This window comes from Perissodus microlepis, chromosome 11 (assembly GCF_051167445.1).
Source record: "Perissodus microlepis isolate ML-2025 ecotype Zambia chromosome 11, ASM5116744v1, whole genome shotgun sequence".
Taxonomy (NCBI): Eukaryota; Metazoa; Chordata; class Actinopteri; order Cichliformes; family Cichlidae; genus Perissodus; species Perissodus microlepis.
The window spans coordinates 36,981,943-37,004,753 of record NC_140471.1 but is presented as its reverse complement, the minus strand read 5'-3'; the positions used below and the strand labels follow the sequence as shown (position 1 = coordinate 37,004,753).

The 22,811-nt window shown below is 47.1% G+C and overlaps 1 protein-coding gene across 1 annotated transcript in view; it reads left to right on the top strand.

Annotated features, from left to right (window-relative positions):
* Positions 1–5,093: 5,093 nt before the first annotated feature.
* Positions 5,094–22,811, top strand: part of LOC146378493 (atrial natriuretic peptide receptor 1-like) — a 54,232-nt gene continuing 36,514 nt past the window's right edge. The window contains exons 1-3 of the mRNA XM_084944643.1: positions 5,094–5,239; positions 6,337–7,124; positions 21,358–21,545. Coding sequence (XP_084800769.1) covers positions 6,392–7,124; positions 21,358–21,545 — 921 coding nt within the window. The 5' untranslated portion in view covers positions 5,094–5,239; positions 6,337–6,391. The remainder of the gene's footprint in view (positions 5,240–6,336; positions 7,125–21,357; positions 21,546–22,811) is intronic.

The window sequence follows — 22,811 nt, the reverse complement described above, 5'->3', positions numbered from 1 at the left end:
CCAGAGAGCTGCCCAGCCAGGCAAGATCAACTTTACTCGTCACGATGAGACGTCTTCCCCGTCTCTGTCAGTCCTGCATCCTTAAATGTCTCCAGTTGTCCCGAGTTGTCTCTGACTGTCTCCTTTGTGCATTTAAACCCCTGTTCCTCGTCTGTTGTATTCATCTACGTTATCAGTCATCATAATTTTACCGTCTCTGTGCAAATTTCTTTATTAAATCATAAGATTCTTAAATTCATCAAGTCTCTCTGTGCCTCTCGTTACGATCTCCCTATCACCCATTTGTTTCGCTATTTTCAAATTTGAAATTTTGTTGCCAAGTGTTTCCCAAATTTCCCCTCTTTACCTCCAGAACAGCAGTGGGAAACTACGCTATCATTTATTCCTCATCACAGAGGAACCGTTTCGAAACTCTATGATACTATCCTGTCTTTTAGTAACCACTCTAATGTTAAGCTTAAGTGTCCACGGGAAGGAGAACTAGGAATTCAAATACATGAGGAGTCTTGGGAACAGGCTATAGCGAGGGTACGGTCTTCCACCTCCTGCGCTCGTCTTGGACTTATTCAATTTAAGGTCATACACAGGGCGCATTTCTCTGAGTCTAGACTTTCTGAATTGTATCCAGAAGTGGAAAACAAATGTAATGCAAATGCAAGCCAGATCCTTTTATTTAGCAAAACTGTGATTAATAGTTAAATATTATTGTTGAGGGGCACAGACAGGACTCCGCACGCACACACACATAAAATAAATAAATAAATAATTTTTTTTTGAAGTTGCCTCAACAAAAGGGCACTTTGGGCACCCATCAGGAAAGGGGGCTCAAGCCCCTCCAGCCCCCCCCCCCCCCCCCCCCCCCCCCCCCGCACGTGCCTGTTGGGGATGTTTGATTGATGTTTGATTCCAGCTGGAAGGAAATCTATAATTCATGTTTGGTGTCCTAACAGGAAGTACATCAGCACCTGGTCACATGTTCCCAGCTGATCCTGCTCTTCATGTTCACTCTGACGATGATTTTCTGAGACACACAAATGAACCCAGGAAGTGCATATTTGAGCAAAATCAATACTTCATTCTTTATGTTTTATTGAAACACGTTCAGAGTGAGGAGCTTTTTCTTTGCTTCTGTTTTTAAAGCTGGTTCTTAAACCACAACAGGTCCAACTCATCCCACCATGAACATACTTTTATTATAAGCAGTGCACCTATATACAGCTGCAAACCTCTGTCACACACAGTCTGCACAGCGGACTCTCTCAGGACCAAGGGTCATGGTCAGGGGGGGAAATGACTGCCTTCAGAGTAAAACATGTGCCTTAATGCTGAAAGTGACACTTTTCAAATGGCACAACTGTTATGTTGAAGGTGCAGATTCTCCATTTAATTTGTCTAAAAAAACCAATGTGGGCTTCATAGATAACTGGCAAACCTTCTGGAGGAAACCTGGTCTTGTTAGGAGAGACGGCATCCATCCCACTTTGGATGGAGCAGCTCTCATTTCTAGAAATATGGACAAATTTATTAAACCCCCCAAAATATGACTATCCAGAGTTGGGACCAGGAAGCAGAGTTGCAGTCTTACACGCCTCTCTGCAGCTTCTCTCCTCCTGCTACCCCCCCAAAAACCCATCTCCATAGAGACTGTGTCAGCTTCCAAACAGACAAAAAACAAACTAAAAACCAGCAACAAACAACTTAAACATAAACAATCACAAAGAAAGAACAATACAGTATCCACATCTGAACCAAAGAGTAAAACAGTGAAATGTGGATTATTAAATATTAGGTCTCTCTGCTCCAAGTCTCTGTATAATGTGTAATGAAAACAGACCAATTCTGTTTACATTATACATGCTTCCCTTAGGCAGCATCATCAGAAGGCATAGCATACATTTGACACCCAGCTCTGTCCGTGAATTCAAAATCCTGCTCCTCACATACAACATACATACATCTTAAATAATCAGGCCCCATCTTATCTTAATGACCTTGTAGTACCATATCACCCTATTAGAGCTGTCACGGCCTTTCATGTTCCAGACACCAAAAAAGTCCAAGAAAAGGCCGTGGGTGGCAACGGGAGGTTTGTTTTAGAAAGCACTTCTGACTCCATTGTTTAAAAATCATATGGCGTTTATTTCGTGGAAAATTATAAACGAAAATCAACCAAATAACTTCTTACAACTTAAAATTAAACGAAAGTTAACTTAATTTGCTTTAACAACTTCAAAAGTGGTCAAAAAAATCATTTTCTAACCCTCCCGTCGTCCCATCTGACATTTGGCAAACAAAAAACAAAACATTTACCACACCCCTCCAGGGTGCTCTTAATCCCCTGATTAATGGGAGGGTCCATGAGCTAATAAACCAATCACTTCCCAAAAACTTTTCCAAAAATTAATTACAAATTTACATAACAAAACTAGGTCAGCATATTCTTACAACTTTAAAGAAAAAACAAAAATGAATACAAATTGCGATTTATAAACATTCAACAGAAATGGCCACAACAAGAGCACTTCGCTCTCACACTGCAGGCCTACTTGTTGTTCCTAGAGTATTTAAAAGTAGAATGGGAGGCAGAGCCTTCAGTTTTCAGGCCCCTCTTCTGTGGAACCAGCTTCCAGTTTGGATTCAGGAGACAGACACTATCTCTACTTTCAAGATTAGGCTTCAAACTTTCCTTTTTGCTAAAGCATATAGTTAGGGCTGGACCAGGTGACCCTGAATTCCCCCTTAGTTATGCTGCAATAGACGTAGGCTGCCGGGGATTCCCATGATGCACTGAGTTTTTCCTTTCCAGTCACCTTTCTCACTCACTATGTGTTAACAGACCTCTCTGCATTGAATCATATCTGTTATTAACCTCTGTCTCTCTTCCACAGCATGTCTTTATCCTGTCTTCTTTCTCTCACCCCAATCAATCACAGTAGATGGCCCCGCCCCTCCCTGAGCCTGGTTCTGCTGGAGGTTTCTTCCTGTTAAAAGGGAGTTTTTCCTTCCCATTGTCGCCAAAGTGCTGCTCATAGGGGGTCATATGATTGTTGGGCTTTTCTCTGTATGTATTATTGTGGGGTCTACCTTACAATATGAAGCACCTTGAGGTGACTTTTGTTGTGATTTGGCGCTATTTAAATAAAATTGAATTGAATTGACCTGTGAGTGTTACGGGGCTCAGAGACCAATACGTGGACGTGGACCCAGATATGGATACGAGTACGGGAAGCAATGGTAAGGTTTCTCACAAGCTTTATTTGGTGACAGAAAGAAATGAAAACCCAGAGAGGTACTGCTACAACGTGTGTCAGACGTGCGGGGCTCTGTGAACAGAGGGAAAGGTTTATCAGCAGAGGCTCAGGAAGCCCGGGGTGCAGATGAGGAGACAGACTGAGTTATGGCAGGTGGAGTGGTAATGGCATGAAGAGAAGCGTGGATAGCCGGGTGAGCATCCAGCAAGGGTGTAAACAACCTCCAATCTGATTGATCTGGAGATCCAGGCAGATGGGGAAAGGTGGTGACCAGCGTCCAAGAAGTGAGCGGGCTGCAGGCAGTGGTGAATCCAGAGACCACAAGGACAGTATGGTAAGTTATCCATACTTAGTACAGCGAGTAAAGATGGCCTGTTACTAACACTAGTTAGCTGACAAACTGGCGAAGAAGAGATGTGGACACTGGTGTTAAATACTAAGTGGACTGATTCTTATACAGCACTTTTCTACTCTCCCAGAGTACTCAAAGCGCTCTGTACAACGTGCACCATTCACCGTCTCTATACTTGGTGCTTTCTGACTACATTCAGACACATTCATACTCTGATGGATGCAGCGGAGGTTAGGATACTTAGCATGCAGGGATCGAACCACCAACCTTCTGATCAGTAGGTGACCTGCTCTACCTCAACGCTGGACCCTATTAGGGTGGTGTCAGAGAGGTGGAGGTTTGTCCAAGATAAGGACGATGCTGGATAATACCGCCCACCCACTCAATGACGTGCTGGCCAGTCACAGGAGCACGTTCAGTGAGAGACTGAGATTACCCATAATGCACCACTGAACGACACAGGAAGTCATTCCTGTCTGTGGATTTCTGTACAGCTCCATCTAACGCGCAGCACACGGCGAAATTCACAGGTTAGAGTTAAATGTCAATCATATATCATTATTATAACAAAGCATTACGTTCATAAATGCCGATATGCTAAATCCCCCCCTTCATGGCCTGCTCTTAGAAACGAACTCTCCCTGTTCCGTAAATCTCTTAAGCTAATAAATAAGCCCCAAGCAATCAAATCGCATAGATTTTAGAAGAGTTTGATTTTTCTTAGCCCCTTATTTAAGTTATGTGTCTTGTTTATGGAACCTCACTTTTAGAGATTTTATGATCCCCCTTGTCTCCTTTATTTCTGTTCCTTGTTTTTCATTCTTTTTTATTGTTATTTAGTTATTTTTGTATTGGTTATTCTTCTTTTTATATTCTCATTATTATGTAGATGTGTGTGTATAGATGTGTGCGTATGCATGTGTGTATGCATATATACATATATATATATGTCTGTCTGTGTGTATGTACGTTTACTTTCAGTTATTGTCGATTTCATTGTGGTGTACCAACTGTGGCAGTGATGTGTATTCCTCTGATTGGGAGAAAAGAAAAAGGAGGTGTGATTCTGTTCTGAATGATTCAATATGTCGCTTGTCTCTTTGAGATTGTCATTGTTATTGTTCTAAATAAAGTTCGTTTAAAAAAATAAAAATAAAAAATGTCAATCATATATATTTCACCTCTGTAATATTCTGGAGCGGTTTCTTATGTTTGTAACTGTATGATATATTATTTCAGTCTGTTGCTCTCATTGTCTTGGAGCGACTGTAAACACATCATTTCCTCATAAATGACCTGATTCTGATAACATGGGCGTCTGTGGAGACTGACGCTCTGCTGCCTCTGCTGGACACCAGAGGGCGCAGTGACAGCGCCGCTGGGCTGTAGTGTTGTTTGCCTCTGCTGTGCAGCCCTGGTCTGGTTCCTCCCCCCGCTCCTCCCCGGCTCCTCCCCGGCTCTCCGCCCTGCAGGCTGTGATCGGTCCGGCTGCTCCGCCGCTGTGTGGCAGTGGGAGCTGAGTGGGCTCGGGCTGACACTCCGGACGGCTCGTGCCTGTGACCTGAGCGGACTTGGAGGATTCAAAGCTGATCTGCGCGCACCGAGGGTCGCGGCTGCGCACGTGAACGCGCTGAATGTAAGTGTGCTGAAGTTCCGTGTTTTTATCTCTGAAAGTGTTTTTACAGCGTTAAAGTTTGGAGACACACTTTTCCTCCGAGGGCAAAGTTCAGGAAGCCCGAGGACGGACAGCTGCGGTCCGCGGGCGCAGACGCTTTCAGGCACGGCGTGTATGGAAGCCCGTTAGTGCCAACGTGCCCGCAGGTGATCCCGTGTGCACACGGTCACAGCTGCAGGATGAGCAACTGGCGTGGCAGAGTGGCACCTCTGAGCCTGTCTCTGTGCTGAAAGCTGCACTGGGAGACGAGCACGAACCCATCACCCACATCCCCCCACCATCACCCACATCCACCCCCATCCACAGTGTGTCTGACGCCCTGAGCTGCTCCACGTTCAGGTTGTTTTAGTTGGCTCAGGAGGTTCAGCATCCACTGATCAGAAGGTTGGTGGTTCGAAACCTGGCTGCCCCAGTCTGTGTGCCCGACATCGATGTGCAAGATACTGACCCTGAGTTAGTGTGCGTGAACGAGGCGTGACGAGGAGCGTGTTTTTCCTGGAGTGTTTCAGTGGACGGTCTGTCTCAGCTGAGCAGCTGTTGCTCTCAGCCCCTAAATCACGGCTGAAACGTGCGTCCGCTGCTGTGGCCCCGAAGCTTCCTCTGCACATCATCGCTGGTTCAAAACTCATTTTTATTCACTGGCCTTTGACTCAGTGGGTAACTGACACTGTTATTGTTATTTATTTATTGTATTTATTATTTCTGCTGGTCAGCCATGTGTTGTTTTTAAAGTGCTGTATAAATAAATTATGGTATGAAGCTTCAATGGCGGTCTCACTTTAGCACGCAGGTCTGGCGCTCATGAGGCCGACCGATGGCGCGTATTTGTCTGACATCACGGCGGCTTCATCTTGTTTGTTTAGAGGGTGGAGGGTCTTCCAGGAAAGCTTCAGGGAGTTTGTCTCCCCCGCCTCGGCGAGGCCTTTAAGGACTGACTGATTGTTGGAGTGAGGCGAGGCGTGACGGTAGCTCGCGCTGTGCTCAGCATGTGATTAGGCTTTGCTTACAGCGAGTTTCACACCTCAGGTGTGTCTAACGCCTCTGTTGTGTCTCTGCAGCTCGCGGCGTTCGGTTACCCAGCTGCGGTGGACGTGGACCACCTGTGGGCGGAGGATGGCCCGCTGGAAGGAAGGCGCCACCCTCCTGCTGGCTCTGCCGGTTCTGCTCAGCCTGCCAGCGGAGGCCCGAACTCACAGCCGGGGTCAAACCCAGCATGACCACGAACGCCTCCAGAACATCACACTGGCTGTCATTTTACCAGAGAACAACACCAGATACCCATGGGCGTGGCCTCGCATCGGCCCTGCCGTGGACAGGGCCGTCAGAAACATCAACGCCGACCCCACCCTCCTCCCCAACCATCACCTTGTGTACTTCTTCAAGAACAGCCAGGACAAGGATGGGATGTGCTCCGAGTCCGTCGCCCCGCTCATGGCGGTGGACCTGAAACTCGCCTACAACCCGTGGGCGTTCATCGGGCCCGGCTGCTCCTACAGCTCCTCCCCCGTCGGCCTCTTCACCACCCACTGGAGCGTCCCCATGGTGACGGCAGGCGCCCCGGCCGTGGCGTTTTCCAGCGGAACGTACCTGTCCATCACCAACACGGGGCCAACGCACAAGAAGCTTGGGCGGTTCGCGGTGCGGATCTGCGAGCATTTTGGGTGGCGGGAACAGGTGATGGTTGTCTTCAGCGACAACAAGAAGGACGACCGGCCGTGCTACTTCGCCATCGAGGGTCTGTACATGGAGCTGAGCAACATCAACATCAGCGTCGAGGAAAGCGTGTTCATGGAGGAGTCCGTGACCTACTCCCAGATCCTCTCTAAAATCCAGGATAACGGGCGAGGTGAGTCCGCGACCGGCCGCCAAATAAACGTGCTTCCTGCCAGATACGCAAACTGGTCTCTGTAGGTGACGCCCCCTTCATGACACCTGTACGTTAAGGTCATCTGAATCAAATCAGAGTTTTAACTAAAACTGAATGTGAACAAACAGGCTCGAGCAAATCAGAGAGCTGCTCACCTGGACGTGGCATTTTCGGCACGTGGCGAGCTTCGGTGGCGTGCTTTCTCTTTGATTCTCGCAACTGACGTTATGTGACGTCCACACCACGCTGTTTTCCTCGCAGCAAAAATTATCTAGAAATCAGCTTTGAAAAACCAGCAGACACCAGGTAGATCGCACCGCTCTGTCCAATCGGAAACCTTTATCTGTGCACAGCATCACCCTGCTGCTACACACAAACACACGTCGGTAGGGATGGGTATCGAAAACCGGTTCTTGTTGAGAACCGGTTCCCACTGTTTCAGTTCCTTGGAATCGTTTGCCATTTTTGCAAACGATTCCCTTATCGATTCCAGTCGCCCCGAATGACGTCACCACGTTGCGGAGCGTCATTTACCTGGCAGGAAACACGGCGCCTAAGCAGCTCAAACGCTCAAAAGTTTGGACATACTTTACGAGAACGGATGACAACAGGGCAACTTGCTATACTTGCAAAGTAGATATTTCATTTAAGGGAGGAAACACTACGAATATGCAAAAGCATTTGCTCACAAAACACGCGATGACCTGAAATGAATGTCGTGTTTTTAATTCCGCTCCGGACTCGTGAATCTCAGCCCAGCAGCAGCGGTAACGTTTGCACGTCCTCTCCCGTTAATGCGGCGGGTAAATAATCAACAACAGTGCATATTATGTTAGCGCGATCTGCCTTATTACAAACCTGCCATTACTGTGCATTTAGGTGACCATGATGAGACAGACAGAGTCTGGCTCAGATGCTGGCAGTTCTCGCTGCAGTCTGCCGGTAGCGTCTCCTTTCAGGCCAGGATAGACGAATGTCACCGAGCAGTGACTGAGTTTGTGGTCAAAGGCTTGCACCCATTTGCCACAGCAGATGATTTTCAGTAAGTGAATGTGTTTAATTGTAGGCAGGGACATTACTGGATATTCTTGTGTAATTGCTACTGAATAATTTATGTTATACTTTGTTATTGTTACAGAAGAATATTTATTTTATTATTTACAATTTTTTTCCCCGGGGACCCTGTGACACCCCATTGAAGAGCCGTAGGCTGGATCTCTTAAGATCTCACTGTTGGGTTTGTAAGGCCATGTTACTCCTAAATTTCTATCTTGTTCAAAGAGAAGATATAAAACAAAGTTCTAAGCTAATCGACCTTAGTGTTCTCCTTTTTTAAAAGAATCGATAAAGAATCGAATCGTGAAAATCTTATCAATACCCATCCCTACACGTCGGGTATTCATAACTTGTAGGGACGTCTAACTGACCGTTTACCCCAAACCGCCTTAACCCTGTCACTAAAACCACAGTGTGAGTCTCTAACATGCTTCAAACTCGCGGGGACAGGTCCCCACAAAGATATGAATACATGCTCAGAGGAACACACACACACACACACACACACACACACACACACACACACACACACACACACACACACATTGTTTCTGTGTGTGTGTGTGTGCGATCCTCTACCTCCTCCCCCTGCTCCTTCTCCCCCCCCCCCCCCTCCTCTGCAGCAGAGGCAGAAACTCGAGCTGAATCGACCGCGATGCTGTGGCAGGTTTGTCAGAGGAGCTGCAGACACACACCTGTTGTTAAGTCATTTCCTGCAGTGTGTGTGAGGACAGTCAGAGATGATCAGACCTGCGTTCAGGTTTTCTGCAGGTTTATCTACACTGCAGGTTTCGTCCTGCAGTGTAGATAAACTTACAGCAGCTGGCAGTACGGATGCTGGTGCTGAAAGTTGTGTTTCAGTAAGCTGGGTATGTGGATGATTTTACGGTTTTGACCAGATTCTCTTTAGCCTCTGAAGTCCTGCATGAAGCACAGGGCTTTTATTTTGAAAAACCGCTACAGCTTGCTGCCGCAGACCCACGTCTGGCTGTTTTTTCTTCGTGACACTCTAACCTGGGTTTCGTGTCCCAGCCGCCGTGCAGATACACCTGCAGAAGAACTCCTGCACTCGGCGCTTCGGCCCGTTCTCCAGCTGAGATCCGTGAGCGGAGATCACGGCCTCGGCCGGGCCGAGGTGCAGACGTGCAGACGAGCTGCCTCCAGGCCCTGATTTTTCAGGGTTTTAGTCATCCACAAAGCGCTCTAACCTTCCTGCGTCGCTCGCTGTCTTTGATCGTCTTTTCATCATTTCTGCTGTCAAACTACAACAGCATAGTTTCTCCAGTACAACGCGAGGACTTCGAGCGTCCGTGAAGCTGTTCGCACACAGAGCAGGAGCAGGAGGCGAGGCTGGGACTCGTGTGTGATGGATAATTCAGAGAGGCTGGGAGTTTGTGGGAGTGAAAGTCTGTCGGGTGAGCTGAGGGGGAGCACAGGACCTGAGACGTGGTGCCCTCGGCTCGGCCACAGCTTAGCGATGGAGTCATAAATCGAGCGTCCTCTATCTGCGGAGGTGTATCAGTGTGTAAACCCGCCGAGAGCTCGAACAAACAGCCACAGACAGCTTCCCTCTCCGGTTCCCACAGAGCCAGCAAACCTCCCGACAGCACATTCATTAACAGAGGTCACAACCTGCCGCCTTATAAGGCCGCCGCGGACGCCTATCAGATCTGTAGGTATTTCCTGCCAAACACACTGAGGCTAATTTTACCTTGTGTCTGCCTTTTGTCTCCTTAATCAAACACTATGAGACCGAGTGAGACAAGCTGCTCTGAGTACAGCTCAGACTCTTTATTAGGCACGGCATCAGACAGCAGCGAATCAGCCTCAGAGGAGTGTGAGCTGCAGGTGAGCTGCAGGTGAGCTGCAGGTGAGCTGCAGGTGAGGAGTTTGACTCCAGGAGCTCTGCGGTGGGAAAATCTGCCTTCTGCAGGCTACAGGGTGTCTGGAAGCTTCTGGATAATCTGTGCATTAAAACACCACGCACGTCTCCCCGTCAGCACAGCCAACAGGACGATTACACTGAAAGGCTTCACTGAGATAAAAACCCCATAAACGGCGTCCTGTGGACTCCCGGTCAGCAGCAGGCAGAATAGTCATCCAGTTAGCTCCAGTCTGGACTCCAGTTGACAAGTTGGAGACATGGGTTCAAAGTTTGCTGTGAGCGGAGGCGTCAGTCCTTTGGTGCAGATGAGCCCTGAGAGTTTGCAGAGAAGCTCCTGGGACTGAACAGCCCTCCGGCTGATTAACCTCTTGCTTCAGCTCATCAGCCCTGCCCTCATTAATAATAATAATAATAATAATGTGTATGTGTTAGTCCCCATAGGGAAATTCTTCTGCATTTAACCCATTCAGCCAGTGAAGCAGTGGGCAGCCACCAGTGCAGCACATGAGGACCAGTGTGTGGGGACGGTACCTCGCTCAGGGGTACCTCAGGGTAGCCGTTCAGTGGATTTGAAACCTCGACCTCCCGATCACGGGGCGACCACTCTACCCTCTATGCCAGTCCACCAAGGGGGCAAGCTCTTAGCTCCTCGCAGCTAACGGGCTAATAGGAGCCGAGAGTGGAACTAGTTTGTGAGTCTCACTGGAGAGCAAAGTGAACCCTAACGAGTGCTCTCAGTGTGGGCTCTTTACAGCACTCGCTGATTCCACCGCGTCACTGTTTGCTGACGCATTAGTGCTAATGGCTGCCGGCTGATAACGAGGCCAGCCAAATATGAGAGGTTTTAGGACAAAGTTTGTGTTTCCATTGTTTAAGCACCGCGTCCAACCAAAGGAGGTGTTGTATCAACAGAAAAGGCTAACTTGGTTTTCATTTTGCAGAAAAAAAGAGACTGCTAAAAATAAAAACATGAGAGGTTTTTGGACAAAGTTTGTTCTCCATTCTTTAAGCACCGTTTAAGCCAGTGGTTCCCAAACTTTTTCGCTAGGCCCCCCTTTGTTTTACAAGAAAAATGCTGCCCCCCCCCGGCGCGCACGCACAAACACATCCTCCAACCACACACGCCCATATTTTGCTCCATTGCAGTTTACTTCACACCTCAAACATTTAGTAAACAATTAAGAAAATACAAGTTAACTGCAATAAATCACAGGTAGCAATAAAATAAACGACCAACTCTTTTACGCTGCGTCCACACCTACACGGGTGTTTTTGAACACGCAGCTGTTTCGTCCACGTAAACGGCGTTTCGAATCACCGAAAACGGAGATTTTTAAAACTCCTTTTTTGCATTTACGTGTGGACGAGGAATACAGAGTTCGTCACGCAATGTCACTCAATGCCTTTTTCCACGCTGTGGCCACGTTATTGTTTACATGAGATGAATTGCAGAATGGCAGATAGAGACAAAACACTGTTAATCTGACTGTCTGCAGGTTTACACGCAGTTACTGTCCCTCCATTTACAAAGGCAGAGGCGTCACGGTGTCATTATTTTACATGCAGTTGTTTTTGTGTTTTTTTTCCTGTGTAATAATGTTCAACATTGCTATCAAATCAACAAATGCCTCTCTGTGCAAAATGGGTTTAAAAACATAAACAGCTGTGGGATGCTGTTTGTCTGTGATTTGAACCGGGGGACAAATCGTGGCAGGATCAGCCTGATGTTATTTGTGTCCCGCTGTAACTTTACTGTATAAAGAGCAAACATCTCCAACATGTCAGGAGCAGTTAGTCATTACAACAAGTGTTTGTGGACTAAAGATCAAGAATGTGGGATCCTGTTTGGGCCCCACACTTTGGGAAGCTCTGGTTTAAGCACACTGTTTCAAAAGTACCGGTTTGGCACCGGTATCGGATAAAACCTAAATGATACCCATCCCTACAGATATATCATCCATCCTGTTCAGGATACTGTATTGTTGTTCCATTGTGATTTTTCATGGCTAAGACTTTGTTTTTGCTGGTTTTTAATTGCTTCCTGGTCCCAACTCTGGATGGTCACGTTTTGGGGGTTTTAGACTGGGGACGGGACCAGAGTAGACTACAGCTCAACATAATTTTAGCAAAGTTGATTTAATATTAATTTTTCTGTACAGTCAATTTATAACATACATAGTGTGTTTATTTGTATGTGCGTGCGGTTGTTTTTGGTCAAAGTCGCTCTGAGAGAAACGTCCTACGGCGTGGAAGCTCGTCGTTACGTTGGGTGATGTCTGCAGGAAGCAGACTGAAGTGGTTCTGGCGGTTCTGGACTCCTGAAGCCACCGTTTGGTCAGAAACAAACTGCAGCTCAAACATCCTCTGACGTCATGCTCTCCGTGTGCCGTCGCCATGGTGATGAAGCAAGCAGCTCATCCTGAACAAACGTACCCACGAGGCCGTGCTTCAGCCCACTCTGCTGCTTCCTGTCCATCTGGCAGCGGTTAAAGATTAATATGGTGGAATGTCAGTAGTGAGGGGCTGGGAGGGGGCGGGGGGCAACCCGCAAATTTATTGCTTCACTTTGGATGATGTCATGGCGCCGAGCTGGAAACCGATTGCAGACGTGGAGCTGAGCGCACTGGAAAATCAGCTGATCGGCGATCAGGTCTGTGCAGGGAGGCTCGGTCTGAGCTGTCACGATGATGATGTCACGTTTGTGTTGTTTCGGCGCCGAACCACCTGCCGGCAGCCTGCCAACGGGGGTTCAGACACCAACCACCAATCTGCTGTCGTTACTGTTGTGAAGGGGCATGTTCAGACCGGTGGGTGCAGCTGCAACTCAGGTGGCTCATGTACCAATCAGAAGGCTGGTGTTCAACCCTGCACAGGTGTTCTTGAGTACGATGGGTGGTTACAGCTGGTAGGTCTGACCTCGTGTGACTTTAGACATCCGTCGTCGAGCTGTGACCTCTGTCTGTGCTCCTGATCACCTGACAGGTCACGTGATCTGCGGTCTGCTCGACTTTGGGCCGTGTGTGAACCCCGGTGGCTTTTCTTTAAACAGGAACTTCTCCACTCTGTGTGAAGTAACAGGAAGTGATCAGAGTGGACGAGCTGATGGAGGATCACCCTGTTTACACGAGAAAGTTTCAGGAACGCATTAACGGCAACAAACACAGCATGTCTTTATCCTGTCTTCCTTCTCTCACCCCAACCAATCACAGCAGATGGCCCCGCCCCTCCCTGAGCCTGGTTCTGCTGGAGGTTTCTTCCTGTTAAAAGGGAGTTTTTCCTTCCCACTGTCACCAAAGTGCTGCTCATAGGGGGTCATATGATGGTTGGGTTTTTCTCTGCATGTACTATTGTGGGGTCTACGTTACAATATGAAGCACTTTGAGGTGACTGTTGTTGTGATTTGGTGCTGTATAAATAAAGTGAAAACCTTCAGCCGAACATAACTCAGAGGAACGCTCTGGAGCTTTTCCTGAGCGTCTCAGCTTCAGCCTGGTTTAAACGCCAACGACACGGCGACCTTATTGGATCTGATTTTATGAAGGTTCACATTCGGATGGAGCTGCTACCGGAGGGCCCAGTGCAGAACGGAATGTGCACGGGAATTCTGGGACAGCTGGAAGAGTTGCAGGGATCCTCTGACTGTGACCATCGCTTGCTTGGTCGCCCCAAAGCTTCCAAGTTTGCTCGTCAGTACAGAAATAAAAAGCTCAAAAAGGATTCGGGACGATTTGGTATGTGTGACACTGACAGCAGGAGCCTGCAGAGCACCTCTAGAGTAAAAGAGCTGCAGGACCCACACCGGGCACACGTGCACATATTAGGCCTGAGACCGAATGTGGACGTGGAGGTCGTGCAGAGGTGAACGCTTGTGTCTGTCTGCATCTGCAGCCTGGATTTCTGCTTCGCATGTCCTGAAAGAGGAAGCAGCAGAAACCTGACACAGGAGGAGCGCGGCCCTCTGACCTCAAAGGAAACCGGTGCCAGTACGAGAAGCTGGATGAGGCTCTGACTCCATCGTTTCCTCAGAGTGAAGCTTCCTTTTCCTGCGTGTGAGGTCACGCTCAGATGCAGACGGCGAGCTGGTGAAGCGGCGGCAGCTTGGCCTGCGCTCTGCTACTGAGTAAACGGAGACGTCAGCTCTGACTGCCTGCAGTGCTCTGAGCTGACCGCAGCACAGTGAAGCCATCAGGAAAGATTTAAAATGGCAGCGTCATCTCTGAGCGGAGGGTCAGGATACCGCACGCATCAGCAGGATGGCGAGCTTAGAGCGCTCGTTAACCTGATGTGTTCCTTCAGTTAGGAAAAACCCGAGGCTGTGGTTATTTAATGCAGCCACTGTGTCGGCGGGCAGATACAAACACATCTACCTTACATCACGTCCTCCTGACCCAGACAGGAAAGGACGGAGCGCCGTTTCTGTGGAAACCCACGAAGACTCGCCCCGACAGCTGGCAGGAGCAGCTGGAGTCACAAACATTTCTCTGAGTGCACTCGTTTTTCCCCGTCTCTGTCAAAACACAAAGCTGCCCTTCAGACAGCGTCGTTAAGCTCCTCCTCGTTAGAGGGGGTGGAGCGTGAAACCTGGTGAGTTTTCTTCTCTGAAGCAGAGACGGTTGGACTCCTGCAGATGTGGATTGTTTCCTGGTCAATTTGGGTTCATCACGCGGTGCTTTATGTTTGATGTGGACGCTGATTGGCTCGGTCACCTGAGTAGTCTCTGCCACTCAGAAGGAGAGTTAAGACTTTGTGTTATTAAGTATTCTAACATGAAGATTTTATGCAACCAGTTCGAACACAGCTTCTTATTTCATGTTTTTTCTTTATTTTTACGACATTTTCACATCGTAGATACAAACTGAAGACATCTAATATACGAAGCAAGATATGTGGAATATGTAGCAAAGAAAAAAATATAAATAACTAAATCTGTTTTATATTTTAGATTCCTGTAAGTAGCCTCCTGACATGGTTTCACCTCACAGGTGGGCCTGTCAGGGTTCATTTGTGGAGTTTCTTGCCTTCTTAATGACGTTGGGACCATCAGTTGTGTTGGGCAGAAGCCAGGTTGGTGCACAGCTGACAGGCCTATTTGACAACTGTTAGAATTCATTATGGCAACAACCAATCAGCTAAGAGAAACAACAGTCCATCATTACTTTAAGAACTGAAGGGCAGTCAGTCTGGAAAATTGCTAAAACTTTGAATGTGTCCCCAAATTCCATCAAGCGCTACGATGAAACTGTCTCACATGAGGACACCCCAGGACAGGAAGACCCAGAGTCCCCTCTGCTGCTGAGGGTAAACTCATCCAAGCCACCAGCCTCAGTCTCAGTGCTGCAGAAACACACCTGCTGATGGTCCATTAATCAGCATCAGCAGCACCTGGCTGCTGCTGACTATGGAAGCAGTAAGGAAGCACTTATTGGCTGTATCCCAATTCAGGGTCTGCAGCCTTAATGGTCCACAAGGGCCGCGTACTCAAAGACCGCTAAGGCCGGAAGTGCGAGGCTTGTGAAATGGGCGGTCTGGCCTCGGTCGCGCTGCCCAGGTTGCCTAGCAACCATGACGCTAACAGCTGGAAACGCTTCATACAGCTTTGTTTGACAGAAATGAAGGAGAACATCTTTTGTTCATTTGTTTGTTTCTACATGAGCTTTGATTTGATAAGTATCTGAGGCTGAGACCACAGGACTGTGAAACCTGATTGTTGGGCTTCATTTCTGTATTGAACTGTCATTTAAGATTAGCTAGTAAATAGTACCAGTCAGTGGTTGCTGGAGTACTTTTCTATGCTGTGGTGTGCTGGGGGAGCAGCACAGCAAAGAGGGACTCATCCAGGCTGGAGAAACTAATCAGGAAGGCTGGCTCTGTGGTCAGCATGAAGCTGGACACTCTGGTGACAGTGGCAGAGAAGAGGACCTTAAAGAAACTGATGGACATTATGAACAATGCCGGGCATCCTCTGCACACGGTCGTAAACAATCAGAGGAGCCTATTCAGCGACAGGCTGCTTCTCCCAAAGTCAAAAACCAACAGACTTAAAAACTCCTTTGTCCCACACGCCATCAGACTGTTTAACTCCTCACTGGAGGGGAGAGGGAGGGGAGACAGGGGGACAAGGGAGGGCGGGAACAACTGAGCTGTAGGTGCTTTTCTACACTGTGCAATATTTGCAATATTTGTTTTTGTTTTGTCTTTTTTTTCTTATATTCGACTGTGCAATAATCACTGTGCAATATACTCACTCAAATGAGCAATCCTATTTATCCATATTGTATATTCTGTATCTATATATGTGTATATGTGTATATATGGTGTATTTATGCTTATATCCTTACTCTCATTCCCCTTAATGTATCTGTAACATGCAACTTCTTTCGGTGCTTTGCTACTGGAAACTGAATTTCCCGGAGGAACCCACCCGAGGGATTAATAAAGTTTCATCTAATCTAATCTAATCTAAATAACAATTAGTTAATGTTGTTCATGAGACTAAAGTCACCTCACTGTGGTAATGTAAATATAATATGGCCAATATTAAAGTTATAATTTCAATCATTATTAGTTATTACAGCAGTGAATGACTGAGCTTCAGTAAAGATTCAAGCTGCATTTATTTATATTTCCTGTCACCTTAAATCTTCACTCAAAGACAGGTTCCTGTGACACTGTATGTATAACTGTGGTATATATATGAGAGACAAATATTGTTCTTTTAATATGTTGGCATTACTAAATTTGTCTCAGTGCTGACTTTAAATATCCATGAAATCATCAGATTCTCTGTAAGATTAAGGTCGACTATCTAACGGCGCATATTTAAAGGCTTTAAAACCAAGTTAGTACAAACGTCACTAATGTCACATGACTGTGCCGACATGTGGCCAACAGGAATGTTTTCATGTTCTTCGTTATTAAACATTTGCACATCAATAAGTGACATAATATTCAGTACTTACTTAAAGTTTACTCTTCGGCTGCCCCTCATCCGCCGTGTTTTCTGGCAAAATTATCCACACCCACCGTCGCGCTATGCATTCTGGGATATGTTGGGCCACGAAGTCTACACCGCCACGTCCTTAAAATTCAGGGAAATGAAGGACGCATTTGAGGGCCGCATTTGGAGCAGCCTTTGAATTGGGACAGCCTTCGTCGCGCCGCTGTGATGTAATCGGCCTTAAAATGCGGCCTTTAAGGCTGCAGACCCTGAATCGGGACACGGCCGTTGTTCCACAGAACTGCAGAAAGTCTTTCTGACGTTACAGAGGGATGGATGGGTGGATGCTTTTATTTTGAATGCTGATTTACCTCACTTCCAGCTGATCCCTCTGCAGCACTGAACAGCTCTCCTTTCACACAGGAAATGATTAATTTAGTTATTTATTCAGTCATTGCTGAGCAGGAACGACCTTTAACCCTGTGTGGGTGCGAGCATGTGTGTCTGTGTGTGTGTGTGTGTGTGTGTGCGAGTCTGTGTGTGTGTCTGTGTGCGAGTCTGTGTGTGTGTGTGTGTCTGTGTGCGAGTCTGTGTGTGTGTGTGTGTGTTATTGTCCTCTACCTGCAATAAAAATGCTGAACTAAAAATATCCCTGCACCTCCATCTCTGATGTGTAGATGTTCAAGAAAAGCTTTTCTTCCATGCATATTAATGCTACACACACACACACACACACACACACACACACACACACACAGACTCGCACACAGACACACACACACACACACACACAGACTCGCACACAGACACACACACACAGACACACACAGACTCGCACACAGACACACACAGACACACACACACAGACACACAGACACACACAGACACACACACACACACAGACACACACACAGACAGACACACAGACACACACACAGACACACACACACACACACACACAGACACACAGACACACACACAGACACACACAGACTCGCACACAGACACACACAGACACACACACACAGACACACAGACACACACAGACACAGACACACACACAGACACAGACACAGACACACAGACACACACAGACTCGCAGACAGACACACACACACAGACACACACAGGTATTGGGTTTCTCTGAGCTGGGCCTCTGAAAGCTTTCAGCTGCGTGCTTTCGTGCTTTCAGGGTCACTTCCTGCTCAGAGGTTATTACAGTCTGAAGCAAAGGGGGAGGGTCGAGGAATGTCGTCATGCCGCTGGAGACTTCCTGTGGCTCCAGCATCCACGCTCCTGGAAAAGCCATGAATTAGAGAAAAGAACACGAACAGTCAGTTTCTCCACAGCGATGTGTTCACCGTGAGCAGGCAGCTTCCTCTGCACATGCTCAGAGCTGACCTGCTGACACCACTGGGTGACGGTGTGGGTCTGAGAGTGGTCATGATCACGATGGGGGACGGGGCATTATTAATTTTACACATGAAAGTGGAACTGGTTATGTTTCTGTTACAGCCCACTAAATGTGATGTAGGCGTGAATGCAGGGCTGGGGTCACTGAGGCCCCGCGGTGGATGAGGTCCGCCCTGAATTCCTGAAGGCTCTGGATGTTGTAATGCTGTCCTTGTTGACACGCCTCTACAATGTTGCGTGGAGATCAGGGACGGTACCTCTGGATTGGCAGACCAGGGTGGTGGTTCCCATCTTTAAGAAAGGGGGACCGGAGGGTGTGTTCCAACTATCAGGGGATCACACTCCTCCGCCTCCCTGGGAACGTCTATGCCAGGGTGCTGGAAAGGAGAGTCCTTCTCTTACTTGAACCTCAGATACAGGACGAACAACATGGTTTTCGTCCTGTCGTGGAACACTGGACCAGCACGTACCCTCTCAAGGATACTGGAGGGTGCACAGGAGTTTGCCCAACCAGTCTACACGTGTTTTGTGGACTTGGAGAAGGCACTTGACCGTGTCCCTCGGGGTGTTTTGTGGGAGGTTCTTCAGGAGTATGTGGTGTCTGGCTCACTTCTACGGGCCATTTGACCCTTACACAACCTGCCCTTTGTCACCGATTCTGTTTGTAGCCAAGTGGTGGAAGGCTTTCACATCGGTGCTCTCAGAATCTCATCGGGAGAAGTTAGCAGGAGATCGACAGACGGATTGGTGCGGCGGCTGCAGTGATGCGGAAGCTCTCAATTTACCGGTTGATCTACGTCCCTACCCTCACCTATGGTCACGAGCTGTGGGTAGTGACCGAAAGAACGAGATTGCAGACACAAGCTGTGGAAATGGGCTTCCTCCGAGGGGTGGCTGGTCTCTCCCTTAGAGATAGGGTGAGGAGTTTGGCCATCTGGGAGGGGCTCAGAGTAGAGCCGCTGCTCCTCCACATTGAACTGAGCCAGTTGAGGTGGTTCGGGCATCTGACAAGGATGCCTCCTGGGTGAGGTGTTCCGGGCTTGTCCCACTGGGAGGAGGCCCCGGGGCAGACTCAGGACACGCTGGAGGAATTATATCTCTCAGCTGGACTGGGAACGCCTTGGTGTCCCCCCAGACAAGCTGGAGGAGGTGGCTGGGGAGAGGGAGGGCTGGAGCCTGCTGCCCCCGCAACCCGGTCCCAGATAAGCAGAAGAAGATGGATGGATGGCGTGAATGCATACCTCACACAGAGCCATACCCCGGGTCATGGTAACGAACCCGCCTGAGCCCAGGGTCAGGAGCTCTGACGCCCATCGTGGTTTGATAAACCTTCAGCTCCACCTGAGCCACCATCCTCAGGACCTCACAGAGGTTCTCACAAACACACCTGCAGCGTCCTCCTACCTACCTGCTCCCTCATGTTACAGCTGCTGCTCGTTGTGAACGCGGCTCATTGCTGACATGGACTGACAGGAAACCCCACTGTGTGCATTCCACACTTTTTATTAGAAATAAAAGTTGTTACATGCTTACATTTACACAAAATGGCAGAAATCTATCATGAAGATATTTTTCACCAAGAATGTAAACCTTGTTTTTCATGATTTATTGGGGTTAATAACACTCACCTTCATTCCATTTCCAGAGTGTAACAATCAACCACTTGTGCTGAAATCTACAAAATCTGCTCTGACACAATCAAAGGTGTCCGTTGCTACTGACAAGAAAGAAAGCTGTTTTGATGCTATGGACTGAGGCACATTTTAATTGGGTGAGGGGTGGGGCTATGTTATACATTCATTTTTACAATTTATATATTTAATGTTAAATGTAGCTTATGTACATTATTTTAGGGTGTCACATGCCACCCCATGCCACCACAGTAGCTCCGCCCCTGAGTCTAAGGAGTGTCGTTGCGACTTCATTGGTCAGCGTGTTTGTTGACCTTAGCCAAAAAAATCCGTGTGAAACTCTGCACTCAAGTTTCAAGTTACAAGTACGAATTTCGACCCTACTTTTCTTCCTTTCAGCTGATTGGTCAATGTCATGTCAATCACAAATGTAACTATCCAATCAGAGAACAGATGGGTTTGGCTGTCAGAGGGGCGCTTTTTTGGCTAAGTCCACACACAAATCTTTTTACACATACAAATCCTGATTTACAAGTACAAAATATTTATGACCACAATTTGAGCCCGTGTGCGTGTGTGTGTGCAGCTACTAGGAGGCTGACTGTCCAATCAGACTGCATTTTCCCTGCAGAGGTGAAACCTCATTGACTCACACTGAGGCAGGAAGGAAAGAAAACAATCAGATGTGTTTGTCTGTCAGCGTGGACATTAGAGCAGGTGTGGAGCAGGTGAGCTCAGCCATGAAGGCAGAGGGGGGCGACCCACAGGTCTGTGCTGCGCCGTGGGCTGACTCTGATCTTCATCTGTGACTCTTCCCTGCCCCCTCTCCCCTCTTCTCCTTCACGGTCTCACTGAACTCTGTCACACACACTCACACACACACACTCTCTGACTTCACTCACTGGCCTGCACCAGTTACCAGTCACTTTGTGGAGCATTGGACTGCCATTATCTCATAAAGACTTTGTTGTTAATTTGCACTATTTGCTTATTTGCACTACTCTGCCTGGTTTACACTCAATGTCATTTATCCTTACTTGAATATTGTATATTGTATATTGCATAGCTTTCTTGTTATACGTAAAATTGTATTGTATTTATTTAAATTTTTATTTTTAATTATTTTATTTGCATTTTTTAATCACTCTCTTATATTTAAATGTTCATTTGCTATTTCACCTAGGGTTTGAGAGTAACGAAATTTCTATTCTCTGTATGTCCTGTACATGTGGCAGAATTGACAAATAAAGTTGACTTGACTTGACTTGACTTCCTCTCTCTCCTCCTCAGTGGTCTTCGTCTGCTGTTCTCCTGACGTCTTCAGGAAGTTGATGGTTGAGTTCAGGCGGGAAAATCTCACTCACGAGCAGTACGTCTTTTTCTATCTCGACGTGTTCGCCGACAGCCTGAAATCTGAACACCGCCAGCCGTGGCGCCGCGGGGACCATGAGGACGCTATTGCCAAGGAAGCCTTCCAGGTATGGCATCAGTATCCAGGAGGAGGTTGGTCAAAGAAACCAGACTCTCCTGACTGCAGCTGACTCCACATGAACCTCACTGCCTCATACATCATACGTGATACATGACACGCTCTACTTTCAAGATTAGGCTTCAAACTTTCCTTTTTGCTAAAGCATATAGTTAGGGCTGGACCAGGTGACCCTGAATCCTCCCTTAGTTATGCTGCAATAGACGTAGGCTGCCGGGGATTCCCATGATGCACTGGGTGTTTCTTCTTCACTCACTAGTTAATAGAGTTAATAGACCTCTCTGCATTGAGTCATACTTGTTATTAATCTCTTTTTATTTCATGTTTTTCTTTATTTTTACTACATTTTTACATCGTAGATACAAACTGAAGACATTAAATATACGAAGCAAGATATGTGGAATATGTAGCAAAGAAAAAAAAGATAAATAACTAAATATTAGGGGTGCAACGATACTCGTATTGATATTGAGCTCTCCTTGCAACATGGCAAATTGAACCTCCCCCACCCTCATTCAGATCTGGCCTTTGGAACCATTTTGGTCTTCATGTGACGTATGACCCTGAAGGTAAGCGCGTCATGGACTAAAGTAAAACAGTATGTTGGATGTGCCACGTAATGCTCAATTACATGGTGGGAACTACTGCGTTAGCGCAGTTAGCTCGTTAACGTGTTGACGCCGTCCAGCCCGGAGATTTGCCGTGTTGTGGCGTTAACGTCATTTCAGATTAACGCTGACAGCACTAGTGGGAACACAACGAATATGACTGCACATTTACTCCGACATCATCCTCGTGCAAAGACAAGTGGAAGCAGACAAAAACAACAAGCACCATGCTACAAACTTTACCCGAGTCATTTAGACAGCCGTTAGCACAGGATTCTCCTTATGGGGACCTGATATGTTTAATATGCTGCTGAGAATATAGCCCAGAAGAAGCGTATAGTATAGCTTTTATTTTGGAAAGAGACATTTCTCTGTAATAAACTCTCTTTTCCAAAGATGAGGGATTTCTCCATCAGACAGATTTATTTTTTTATTACTTTGTTGTTTCAGCAACATTAAATTTAAAAACTGTACTTTTGAGTTAAAATATATATTTATAATTTTAATAAATGACAAATTAAAAAGGCATGAACATTTTTTTTGAACCGTGAATTTTGTGTATCGTTGCACCCCTACCAAATATGTTTTATACACTGCGTTCCAAATTATTATGCAAATTGTATTTAAGTGTCATAAAGATTAAATAA